The 12,516-nt window shown below is 41.4% G+C and overlaps 1 protein-coding gene across 2 annotated transcripts in view; it reads right to left on the bottom strand.

Annotated features, from left to right (window-relative positions):
* otud5a (OTU deubiquitinase 5a) overlaps window positions 1-8,235 on the bottom strand; it is a 37,873-nt gene extending 29,638 nt beyond the window's left edge. The window contains exons 1-2 of one of the 2 annotated variants that reach the window (XM_046871797.1): window positions 7,335-8,235; window positions 2,142-2,232 (exon numbers count right to left, since the gene is read on the bottom strand). In XM_046871797.1, the coding sequence (XP_046727753.1) occupies window positions 2,142-2,232; window positions 7,335-7,901 (658 nt within the window). In that variant the 5' untranslated portion in view covers window positions 7,902-8,235. Of the gene's footprint in view, window positions 1-2,141; window positions 2,236-7,334 lie in introns of both variants that reach the window. The other variant, XM_046871796.1, reaches the window with a different exon arrangement.
* Window positions 8,236-12,516: the final 4,281 nt, after the last annotated feature.

Genomic DNA, 12,516 nt, shown 5'->3' with positions numbered 1-12,516 from the left:
CATCATCAGCGCTCTGTGACACTTGGATAGTTTTTCCGCCATGATGAAGTCCTCAGAAAAAGACGTATCACATGACCATGTGCGCTCTCCCGAATATGTATTTATTTTTGTCTTATTAAAAACTCGGTATGAAGTAAGCATAAACGGATAAAAGTGCTACACGTCATTCGTTAAAAAATAAAAAGTTTCTGAGGAAAACGGAAGAGAAAAATGCCTCGTGTTATTTTAGCGAAATATCGTCAGCGATTGTTTTTCTCGAACTTCACGACTCTAAACGGTCGTTGGTGGGTGGGGGAAAAACCTGCAAATGTCTTGAAATCCAACACACTACAAGTTAGGGATGAGCGATACACGCATAATATCAGTGTCATGATTTTGCGATACACAATCAGCTTTTTTTAACCCTTTAGAAATGAAACGGCAGTAAAACGGTACGTGATGCCATTGATTTAATTTAAATTTTGTAATTAAAATAAATAATAATTTGAAGCAAAAAAAAAAAGTTATAAAAAATATATAGTAAAAATTATCTTTCAGGAATTTTTTTCTCTTTAAAAAAATTTCTTTCAGGCTCTAAAATGTTTAAAATAAATCAAATAAAAAAAATTATGACTAGGAAAGTTCTTTTTTTTCATGCCAAGGAAAGTTTAAAAAAGTAATTTTTTTTCCCAATGCTTGGGAAAGTTTTTTTTAATTCAAAAAAATATTTTATGCTTAGGAAAGTTACTTAAAAAAAAAAAAGGAAATGCACATATATATATATTTATATATAAAATAAAAAGGAAAATTTTTTTCCTATATTAAGGAATATATTCATATATTAAGGAACTTATTAAGGAAAAGGTTTAAAATATCTTTCATGGTTAGGAAAGTTACTTAAAAAAATAAAATAAAATAAAATAATAATAAAAATAACTTTTCTTTTATGCCTACAAAGTTATTAAAAAACTCTCCTGGGCATTAAACCATTTTTCCTCTTTAAATTAAATGTAAAAATTACCCTGCAGTCCACTAAATATTTTGTTGAATGTCAAAGTTGTGTACAAACTTTTGCACAGTGTAGATAAAGAATAAGAAGTGTCATGAGAGAAGCAGGTGGAGACGAAATGAGAAATAAAGAGTAAAATGTTGAACGAATCATTTCCATTGAGTCACATCTACAGCTGGAGGGGAAAAGTTCTGGCTGAAACAGAAAGCGCGAAGCAGCGAGTTTCATGTAAACAGAAAAATCCCTCTGTCTTTCAACTTCTCACAGCTCCTCACTGCCTCTCACAGCTCATCACAGCTCCTCACTGCCTCTCACAGCTCATCACAGCTCCTCACTGCCTCTCACAGCTCATCACAGCTCCTCACTGCCTCTCACAGCTCCTCACTGTCCCTCACTGCCTCTCACAGCTCCTCACTGTCCCTCACAGCTCCTCACTGCCTCTCACAGCTCCTCACAGCTCCTCACTGTCCCTCACTGCCTCTCACAGCTCCTCACAGCTCCTCACTGTCCCTCACTGTCCCTCACAGCTCCTCACAGCTCCTCACTGTCTCTCACCGCTCCTTACAGCCTCTCACTGTCCCTCACAGCTCCTCACTGTCTCTCAACATTCTTTACAGCCTCTCCCTGTCCCTCACAGCTCCTCACTGCCTCTCACAGCTCCTCACTGCCTCTCACAGCTCCTCACTGTCCCTCACTGCCTCTCACAGCTCCTCACTGCCTCTCACAGCTCCTCACTGTCTCTCACCGCTCCTTACAGCCTCTCACTGTCCCTCACAGCTCCTCACTGTCTCTCACCACTCTTTACAGCCTCTCCCTGTCCCTCACAGCTCCTCACTGCCTCTGCAGGTAAGTGCAAAAAAACACAAGCAAGGGAGAAAAAACCCAACCGGGGTTCAACAGGGCAGAGGGCGTTCAGTCTGATGTTGAAATGCACTTTGTCATAAACAGAAGCAGAGTTTATCACGGGGAGATTTGAGCACATAGCATGGAATACGAGCGCCACCGAGTGTCAGAGAGTGGTACTGCAGCCCCTTTGAGGAACTTCATCTCCAGTTGCAGGACTGATGTTCCCTCATGATTACTGAGACATTTGGAGGAGTTTGTGTGTGTGTGTGTGTGTGTGTGTGTGTGTGTGTGTGTAAGAGTTACATACCGACAGCTCTGAAGAGACATGCGCCGTCTTCCTTCATTTTTTTAATCACAAAGCCTTTTTTTTCTGTAAGTGCTTTCTCGAACCAGTGCTCCTGCTGAGAGAGAGAGAGAGAGAGAGAGAGAGAGAGAGAGAGAGAGAGAGAGAGAGAGAGAGATGATGGAGGAATACAGAGATTTTCAAAAAGAAACAAATGAGACAAAGAGATGAGATACAAAGATTGTGTGCAAGAGACAAAGAAAAAAGATAGAAAGACAAAGATAAAGATAAAGATAAATAGATAGATAGATAGATAGATAGATAGATAGATAGATAGATAGATAGATAGATAGATAGATAGATAGAACAAAGAGCAAACAAACAAAGACAGAAGAAAAAGAGGGAAAATCAGAGAGTAAGAAAGAAAGAGAAAGAGAAGGAAAAGAAAGATGTGAAGAGAGATACAGAAACAGAGGAAGGAGAGAGAAAGTAAATGATGAGAAAGGGATGGGGAAAAGAAAGAAAAGACAAAGAGAGAGAGAGAGAGAGGGGGGGGGAGAGAGAGAGAGAGAGAGAGAGAGAGAGAGAGAGAGAGAGAGAGAGAGAGAGAGAGAGAGAGAGAGGTTATATTTCAGTAGAAAGCTTCATATAAGTCTGAGTCACTCTTCAGGATGGGTGTAAACTGTCGCCCCCTGCTGTTCCTCCCAGTATGGAAGAATTACACACTGAACACACAGAGGAACCTGATGTACACAGTGAGAAGGAAAAAAAACGTGTTCAGCGACCCCTGGTGGAGGCTTTACCTACACTAATCCAACAAATTTAAAAAAGCTAAAAAAAGCTCAGCATCTACACTATCTTTTTTATTTATTTATTGTTTCCTATAAGTTGCTCATCCACCAAAAAATCTGAAAACGCTCACGTCTCTGTACTGCGCATGAGCAAAACGCAAGGCGCTTCGACCTGCATCATTTCCGCCTGGCAATTAGTTACTTAGTGGGAGAGACCGGGAGAGAACGAGTGGGAGAGACCAGGTGAGAGAATTTGAGGTCAAATCAGTTGAATCAGAGTTCAAAATCAATGTGCCGCTTATAAACACCTGTAACCAGTCTTCTTCTTCTTCATCTTCTTTCAGCTACTTCCATTAGGGGTCGCCACAGCAGATCATTCGTCTCCATACCCCCCTGTCCTATAAACTTTCCCTTTCACTCTCACAGATACTCTTCTATCACAAATCACTCCTGCTATCACTCTTCTCCACCCACTCCACCCTGCCTGCACTCTTTTCTTCATTTCTCTAACACACTCTCCATTACTTTGCACTGTTGACCCCAGGTACCTGAAATCCACCACCTTCTCCACCTCTTCTCCCTGCAACCGCACCCCTCCACTGCCCTCCCTCTCATTCACACACATGTACTCTGTCTTACTCCTACTGACTTTCATTCCCCTTCTCTCCAGCGTGTACCTCCACCTCTCCAGGCTCTTCTCCACCTGCTCACTACTCTCACCACAAATCACAATATCATCCGCAAACATCATAGTCCAGGGAGACTCCTGTCTGACCTCGTCCGTCAACCTGTCCATCACCACTGCAAACAGGAAAGGGCTCAGAGCCCATCCTTGATGCAGTTCCACCTCCACCTTGAACCAGTCTGTCGTTCCTACTGCACACTTCACTGCTGTCACACTGTCCTCATACATGTCCTGCACCACCCTTTACATTCTTCTCTGACACACCTGACTTTCTCATACAATACCACAACTCCTCTCTCTCCACCCTGTCGTACGCTTTCTCTAAATCCACAAATACACAATGCAACTCCTTCTGACCTTCTCTATACTTCTCCATCAACATCCTCAAAGCAAATAATGCATCTGTGGTGCTCTTCCTCGACATGAAACCATACTGCGGCTCACAGATGGTCACCTCTTTTCTCAGCCTGGCTTCCACTACTCTTTCCCATAACTTCATGGTGTGACTGATCAACTTTATTCCTCTGTAGTTACTGCAGGTCTGCACATCTTCCTTATTCTTAAAGATCAGTACCAGCAAAATTCCACCATCTGCCTCCTGAACACACAACATATTTACATTTCTTCTCTCCATCATATCAGCTCCCTCTCCCCCTTTACCAGTCATAGTACCAACAACCGCATACTACCACACAATAAAGTATACAAGAACAGATCCGTCTTCATTCTAAGTCGAATACTATCAACACAAAATAAAATAGTATACAAGCCTATAAATGAACAGTCTGCCTATTCTCATACTAACTCACTAGATAGAATGCAAGATCCTTAAATGCATACTACCACACTAAATAGTATTCATCTCCATGATTTTAGCTCTTATTCTCATACTAAGTGACTAAAAAGAATGCAAGAGTAAATCCAGCTACATTTTAAGACGCATACTATCGCACAAAATAGTATCCACGTCCATGAATGTTCTTATTCTTATACAAAGTCACTACTCATGTTCTAAATCGCAAACTACCACACTAACTAGTATGCAAGCTCATTATTCTCATACTACAACACTAAGCAACAGGTGGTAGCTCAGTGGTTAAGGTGCTGGGTTACTGATCAGAAGGTCGGGGGTTCAAAACCCGGCATCGCCAAACTGCCACTCTTGGGCCCTTGACCCTTTGCGCTCCAGGGATGCCGTATCATGGCTGACCCTGCGCTCTGACCCCAGCTTCTGAGCAAGCTGGGATATGTGAAGAACGAATTTCACTGTGCTGTAATGTATATGTGTGAAATAAAGGCTTCTATTCTGCATACAAGTCCGAATCCGGCTATGTTCCAAGTAGCATACTACCACACTAAAAAGTATGCCAGACCATAGTTTTAAGTGTTCTTATTCTCACACTAAACAATATGCAAGAGCAAAAACTCTGGCAACATTCTTGATGGCATACTGCAGCATTAAATAGTATCCATGACCAGATCTGTGTTTGTTTAAGCCACATACTAAAACACTAAATAGTATGCAAGTCCAGATCTGGGCAACATTCTTAATCGCATACTGTCACACTAGACAGTATTCAAGTCCATCAATTGAGTGCTCTTATTCTCATACTAACTTACTGAAAATTATGCAAGCGCAGAATCTATGGCGGCGTCCTTAATCACATTAAGTATGCAAATAGAATGTAAGTCCATTAACTGACTGTGTTTTTATTCTCATACTGCCGCACTAAGTAGCTAAATAGTATGCAAGATCGGATTTGGGTATATTCCAAGTCACATTCTACCTAACTAAACAGTATGCAAGTCCATATATTTTCTTCTTCTTACACTAACTCACCAAATAGTATGCAAGATCAGAAACAGACAATGCCCCAAACCACCTCAGTAAATATTAAAGGTTGACCAATCTATCGGTTTTGCTATTATTATTATTGCATTATTCAATTAATCAGCAGCGATAGCGGATTGCTGAAACTATCGACTATCAGTAAAAATCCATATCGTTAGTTTTTCCGGGTTGCGCCTGCGCTGAAGCCCTGAGAAGTTCTGCTGTCATAATACTGTACGAGAGCGGCCTCTAGAGGTGACTCACTGATACCACGTGCTGTTTGTTTTGATGGTCTTGCGTTGTACCTTATTTCATCTTTGCCATCTTATAATGTCTTTAAAGTATAGAGCATTTAAATTACATTTATTTTTATAATAAAGTTCAGTACCATTTTAAATGCTTTTTTAAAAAAAATCCGGTATCTATTTTAAAAACCATCGGTTGATTAATCGTCACATACTACTACACTAAAGAGTATGCTAGAGTAGAAACAGGCGAAGACCAAAATTGCATACTACCACACTAAATTGTATGCAAAACCAGATCGGGCTACAATCTTAGTCGCATACTACCACGCTAAAAAGAATGCAAGTATTCTAACTTTTCAAAGTAAGCACCCTGGAGCATTCACACAAAGATCTCTATAGTGACAGTGGAAGAAATCACAAGGCACCAATAACCAGAGCAAGATTACATATTACTGAGTTATAAAAGGAGTTTAGACACAAATCGCTTAGAACAACTTACGAAAAACAAGTGTGAAGTTCCTTAAACCACGACCCCAAACCTGACAGACACACACAGCTAAAATATTTCAATACATGCAAGTAATGCAATAACACTCATTACAGATTTGGTTCATGTCCACGCTGCCTCGCTCTGTTTTTCTCCGTCTGGTCTGGACGCAGTGACATTTTGTTTAAGGGGCATCTAATGTGCGTGTATTTTACAATGTAAACATTCAGGTAATTTATTTTACGCTGGTAGCTACTTTATTATTAGCTTGGTATCTATCATTATAATACTTATAACCGGTAACACTGGTTTCATGAGTTTGTAATAAAATAAATAATAATAACAAAAAAATACTACTGCATTAATGGTAGATCAGATCTGACTATTTCCAAGTCGCTTACTAACACACTAAATAGTATGCAAGCCCATATATTGACTGCTCATATTATCTTACTAACTTACTAGATAGTACGCAAGAACAGAAACAATGTCCTAGCAGACTACTACACTAAATAGTATGCAAGTCGAGATTCAACTACGTTCCTAGTTACATACTACTACACTAAATAGTATGCAAGTTTAGATCCGGTTACATTATCTGAACACATTATTACATACTACCGCACTAAATAGTATGCAATTTCATAAATTGACAGTGTTCTTATTCTAATATATAGATATTATCTAAGTATATACATCTATATTACATGAAGTATTATTCTTAATTATAAATAAATATAAATAAACGTGTTTATACAGTAAATCAGTGTTGAAGTGACAGGAGAGGGCCACTGCAGTTCCTCCCTGTTTGTTTTTAATGTTTTAATAATCATTTAAACGCTAATTGACGGTAAATATAAAGTTGATATAAACTTTAATAAGACTTTAGATCAGGTCTGTTGTGTGAAAGTCTTTAAAAGTGAGAATGTGAGAAAGCGATGCTTCCTGCTCGCTATAAACCCCGATGCTAGCTCATTCAGATTCAGATTCGCTCAAATCGATAAATCTCTCACCATTTTTTTTATAAGAATCAGGATTAAATTCTGACATTTTATCAAAATTATGAATAACAAAAGTTAAATATCGATCGGACGTATATTTAAGGCGGTTGTTGACGTTCGGTGCTAATTGTTTAGCTAGCTAGGATGCTAGTTAGTTAGCATGCTGCGCTTTACCTGTTCGACCGTGGCCGGATCCTCGGACTGGAGTCGGGAGGCGTTCTCGTACTCATCCTCGCTGTTGTAACCGGCGCCTTCCTCGGCATCCGAACTCGGACCAACGCCGCCGCCTCCAGACACGCCGGGTCCGGTGCCTCCGCCTGCGACTCCTCCGGTGCAAGTCGCCTGACGCCGCCTCTTGCTAAGCCCCGGGCCGGAGCAGCAGCTCCCGATCCCGATCCCACCAGCGCCACCGCATCCGACCCCGCCGGCGAGGTCTCCACGAACACCTGAGATCCCGCTGCCGTCTCCCGGGCCGGCCGGGGAGCCCGAGCCCACGGGCGGAGGCGAGGCCTGCTGCGGCCGGGAGCTCGGCTCATTCCGCCGGTCCTCCCTGGACGAAGGCGGAGCGGTCTGATACGACCACGGCGGCGGAGAAGCTCTGGGCCTGGCGCCCGTCCGCACGGCGTGGGAATGCGTGTGCGGATGAGGGTGCGCGTCGGAACCGCTCCGTCGGTCGGACTCGTCGTTGTGATCGGACACGCCGACCGTCGAGCTCGGCTTCTTCTTGGGCAGAATCGTCATGTCGGCTCGCCAGTCGTTTATTTAAAGCAGATCGGGGTCGGGGAGGTGGGGGGAGAGAAGGGGAAGGAAGGAAGGAAGGAAGGAGGAGAGGGGGACAGAGAACCGAGTGTCCTCCCGTTAAAACGTCTTCGCGTTCGACCGGGAGCCGCCGTGTCGTCCTCCAGTGTCCGTGTCCGCCTCCGGGAGCGCTTCGGCGGACACCCGAGCGGCTTTTAAACGGCGAAAAGGGGCGACGCGGGTAGGGGACAAAAACAAAGCCGCTGCCGTTGCTTCCCGTCCGCTCTCCACAAAACATCAACACACGGCTGACGGCGTGCATACGTCACTTCCGCTCTGCAGCCGGGTTTTTTCTTCTTCTTCCTCTTAAGTGTCCAAGGCAACGTCCACGATTTAATACTTGCTTACTAAAAAGTAGTAGGCATAATTTAAAAAGTACACTAAATAGTATGCAAGTATGCAAGTTGATAAAGTGACTGTTCCTATTCACATACTAACTCACTAGATAGTATGTAGGAGCAGAAACTGGCTAGTATTTAATTTCATACTATTGCACTAAATAGTATACAAGAGCAGAAACTGGATAACGTCCTTAATAAATAGTATGCAAGGATAAACTGGCTAGTATGTAATTACTACTGCACTAAATAGTATTAAATCTTTAGAATCACTTTTTTTTTCTTCACATACTAAATTACTAGATAGTATGCAAGTATATTCATTAATTTACTTCAATTGACTGATATTATTCACATAACACCAGATAGTATGAAACTGGCTACTACTTAATTTCATACTGCCACACTAAATAGTATGCAGGTCTATAAATTGACTGTTTTTATTCTCACACTTATATTCTGGATAGTATGCAAGAACGGAAACGGGCTCTGTCTTCAGTTGCATACTAAAGAGTATGCAAGTCCATAAGATAGCAATGTCATTATTATTATACTAACATTCTGGATAGTGTTCAAGAGTCGCAGTATGCTGGATAGTATGCTCGCCTGAGTCACATACTATCACACTAAATAGTATGCAAGTCCATAACCTAGCAGTGTTAGTACTCTCATACTAATACACTAGAAAGTATAGATTTTGTGTTGTGTTATGCTGTATATAATATATTGTGGACTTTTTCCCCCAAAAAAATCCACTCTTTGTTTTTCTTGCCACCTTCTTTTCCTTTTGATTCTTATGTCAGTCTTTATGTCTTTATCTTCATGGAGCTGGCTTTGTGCACTGGGTTTTTATTATTATTATTATTATTATTATTATTATTATTATTATTGTTATTAATACATACAGGTGCATCTCAATAAATTAGAGTATCATTAAAAAGTTTCTTTATTTAAGTATTTGAATACAAAAAGTGAAACTGGTATATTATATAGATTCATCACACACAGACTGATATATTTCAAGTGTTTATTTCTTTTAATTTTGATGGATTTGGCTTACAGCTAATAAAAAACCTCAGAAAATGAGAATATTGTGAAAAAGTTGAATATTGGAGACTCGTGGTGTCTCACTCTAATCAGCTCATTAACTCCAAACACCTTCACTGGTTTCCTGAGTCTTTAAATGGTGTCTCAGACTGGTTCAGGCTCCACAATCATGAGGAAAAACTGCTGACTTGACAGTTGTACAGAAGACGATCATTGACCCCCTGCACATGGAGGATGAGACACAAAAGGTCTTAGCTAAAGAAGCTGCTGTTCACAGACTGCTGGATCCAAGCACATTCATGGAAAGTTGAATGGAAGGAAAAAATGTGGTAGTAAAAAGTGAAACGAAGCACATTCAGGAAATTGGGGAGATTCACAAAGAGTGGACTGCAGCTGGAGTCAGTGCTTCAAGAGCCTCCACACACAGACGTCTCCATGGGCTACAACTGACTCATTCCTCCTGTCTCCTGAACCAGAGACAACACCAGAGGTGTCTTACCTGGGGACAAAAAGGACTGGACTGTTGCTCAGTGGGACAAAGTTGTCTTTTCAGATTAAATAAAATTTTATATGGAAATCTAAATCCCAGAGTCTGGAAGAGGAAGAGAGGAGAGGCACAGAATCCAAGCTGCTTGAGGTCTAGTGTAAAGTTTGCACGGTCAGTGGTGGTTTGGGAAATGTGTCATCTGCTGGTGTTGGTCCACTGTGTTTTATCAAGTCCAAGCTCAGCACAGCCGTCTACCAGGAAGCTTTAGAGCACTTCATGCTTCCTTCTGCTGACACATCTTTATGGAGATGCTGATTTTATTTTCCAGCAGGATTTGGCACCTGCCCACACTGTCAAAAGCACCAAAAGTTGGTTAAATTACCATGGTGTTGGTGTGCTTGACTGGCCAGCAAACTCACCAGGCCTGAACCCCTTAGAGTATCTACAGGGTATTGTCAAGAGAGAAATGAGAAACAACTTCTTATAGCTTCTCCTATCAGGGGTCGCAATTAAGGCAGTAATTAAAGCAGAAGGAGCCCTGACCAAGTATTGAGTACATATACAGTAAATAAACAGGCTTTCCAGAAGACCAACAAGTTTAAAATTTTTTGAGATATTGAATTGGTGGGTTTTTGTTAAATGTGAGCCGAAATCATCAAAATTAAAAGAGATAAACACTTGAAATATATCAGTGTGTGACGAATCTATAATCTATAATATGAGTTTCACTTTTTGTATTAAATTACTGAAATAAATCAGCTTTTTAATGATATTCAAATTTATTAAGATGCAGCTGTACATTTATTATGTTATTTCTTTTCGATTAAAAAAACATCCTTTAAACGTTCCCCTTTTTCTCACTGTGCTTTTTTTTCTTTCTTTCTGAGTCCAATTCTCTCATACTGACCACTGGATGTTCTACATGGACCTCATGGTAAAGAGGATTTTAGAATTAGAATTGTTGCTCTCCACAAAGATGCAAATCACTACATCCATAAACCTCCTCCTTGGTCTACCTCTTTTCCTCCTTCCTGGTGGCTCCATCCTCAGCATTCTCCTACCCCATGATATACCCCATGTTCCTTCTCTGCACACGTCCAAACCATCTCAATCACACCTCCCTTACCTTGTCTCCAAAACGTCCTACATGTGCTGTCCCTCTAATAAACTCATTTCTAATCCTGTCCATCGTCGTCACTCCCAATGAACATCTCAACATCTTCAGCTCCGCTACCTCCAGCTCCACCTCTTGTCTTTTTTTCACTTCTCTAACACACTCTCCATTACATTGCACTGTTGACCCCAGGAACTCCTCCTTCTTCTCCACCTTTTCTCCCTGCAACATCATAGACCAGGGAGACTCCTGTCTGACCTCGTCTGTCAACCTGTCCATCACCACTGCAAACAAGAAAGGGCTCAGAGCCGATCCTTGATGCAGTCCAACCTCCACCTTAAACCATTCTGTCGTTCCTACTGCACACTTCACTGCTGTCACACTGTCCTCATGCATGTCCTGTATCACCCTCACATACTTCTCTGACACTTCTCTCTCACTTCCTTTTTACTAATCCTATCCACTTCCTGCTTCACCATCTCCACATCCAACCCTCTCTCTCTCTTTTTCCTCATACATCAGCTGCTCAAAATACTCCCTCCATCTTCTCAACACACTCTCCTTACCAGTCAACACATTTCTATCTGCATTCTTTATTGCTCTCACTGCTATAAGAAGATCAGTAACACCCTGAAACTGAGTTGGTCAGGGTCATACAGAGGTTTTCCGAGACGGGTTCCATTTGGAACAGACCTTACAAGGGTCCATCAGAGAAGCAGGTCCATCAGAGAAGGTCCATTCGTCAGTGCTCCACACACTGCAACAAGTTGGTTTGCAGGCCAGAAGGAGCATCTTCTGAAGCTGCTCATGAAAAAACCAACAAATAGTTTGCTGAAGAAAACCTGTCCAAGAGCATGAATTACTGGAACTATGTCCTGTGATATGATGAGAACATGTTTGGCTCAAATGGTGTCCAGCATGTATGGCAAAGCCCTGGTGAGGAGTGGGCAAGTATGTCTACAGACCTGAACACTATTGAGCATCTGTGTGGATCATCAAGCGGAAGGTGTAGAAGCTCCATGTGTCTAACAACCAGCAGCTCTGGTGAATTCCATACCCAGGAGGATTAAAGCAGTGCTGGAGAACGATGGTGTTCACACACAGTATTCACACTTTGAAAATAGTTTTAACTGCTACAAAAACTGCACAGTGACTAAAATATATCCAAGTTTCTATCGTATTGTCCCTTGAGAAGATACACTACAACGGTTGCTGAAATGTGAGGGGTGCACTTACTTTTGAGAGATACTGTATATATATGATTTAATTCCATGTTTCTACGTGTCAGTAATGACCACACAACAGCAGCTCTGTGATATAAGTGTTTATTTCTTTCCAGTGTTTCTGCGTACACTCACTGTTGTTCTACTGAACAAACACAGATACGCTTCAACAGTGTCACTGGACCTAACTGCAAATATAACAAGTGTCTCAGTCTATTAAAAAATACCCTGCTATTCACTGAGAGAACGCAAACATCCGAACCCAGCCTGGAGAACAGGACCAAAAACATCAGCATCTCACCACCATAACACACTCCTTCATCTGTCTGATTTACATCATTCATTTAAA

The sequence above is a fragment of the Silurus meridionalis genome, chromosome 17 (genome assembly GCF_014805685.1).
Source record: "Silurus meridionalis isolate SWU-2019-XX chromosome 17, ASM1480568v1, whole genome shotgun sequence".
NCBI classification, from domain to species: domain Eukaryota; kingdom Metazoa; phylum Chordata; class Actinopteri; order Siluriformes; family Siluridae; genus Silurus; species Silurus meridionalis.
This window is presented reverse-complemented; position numbering and strand designations above follow the sequence as displayed.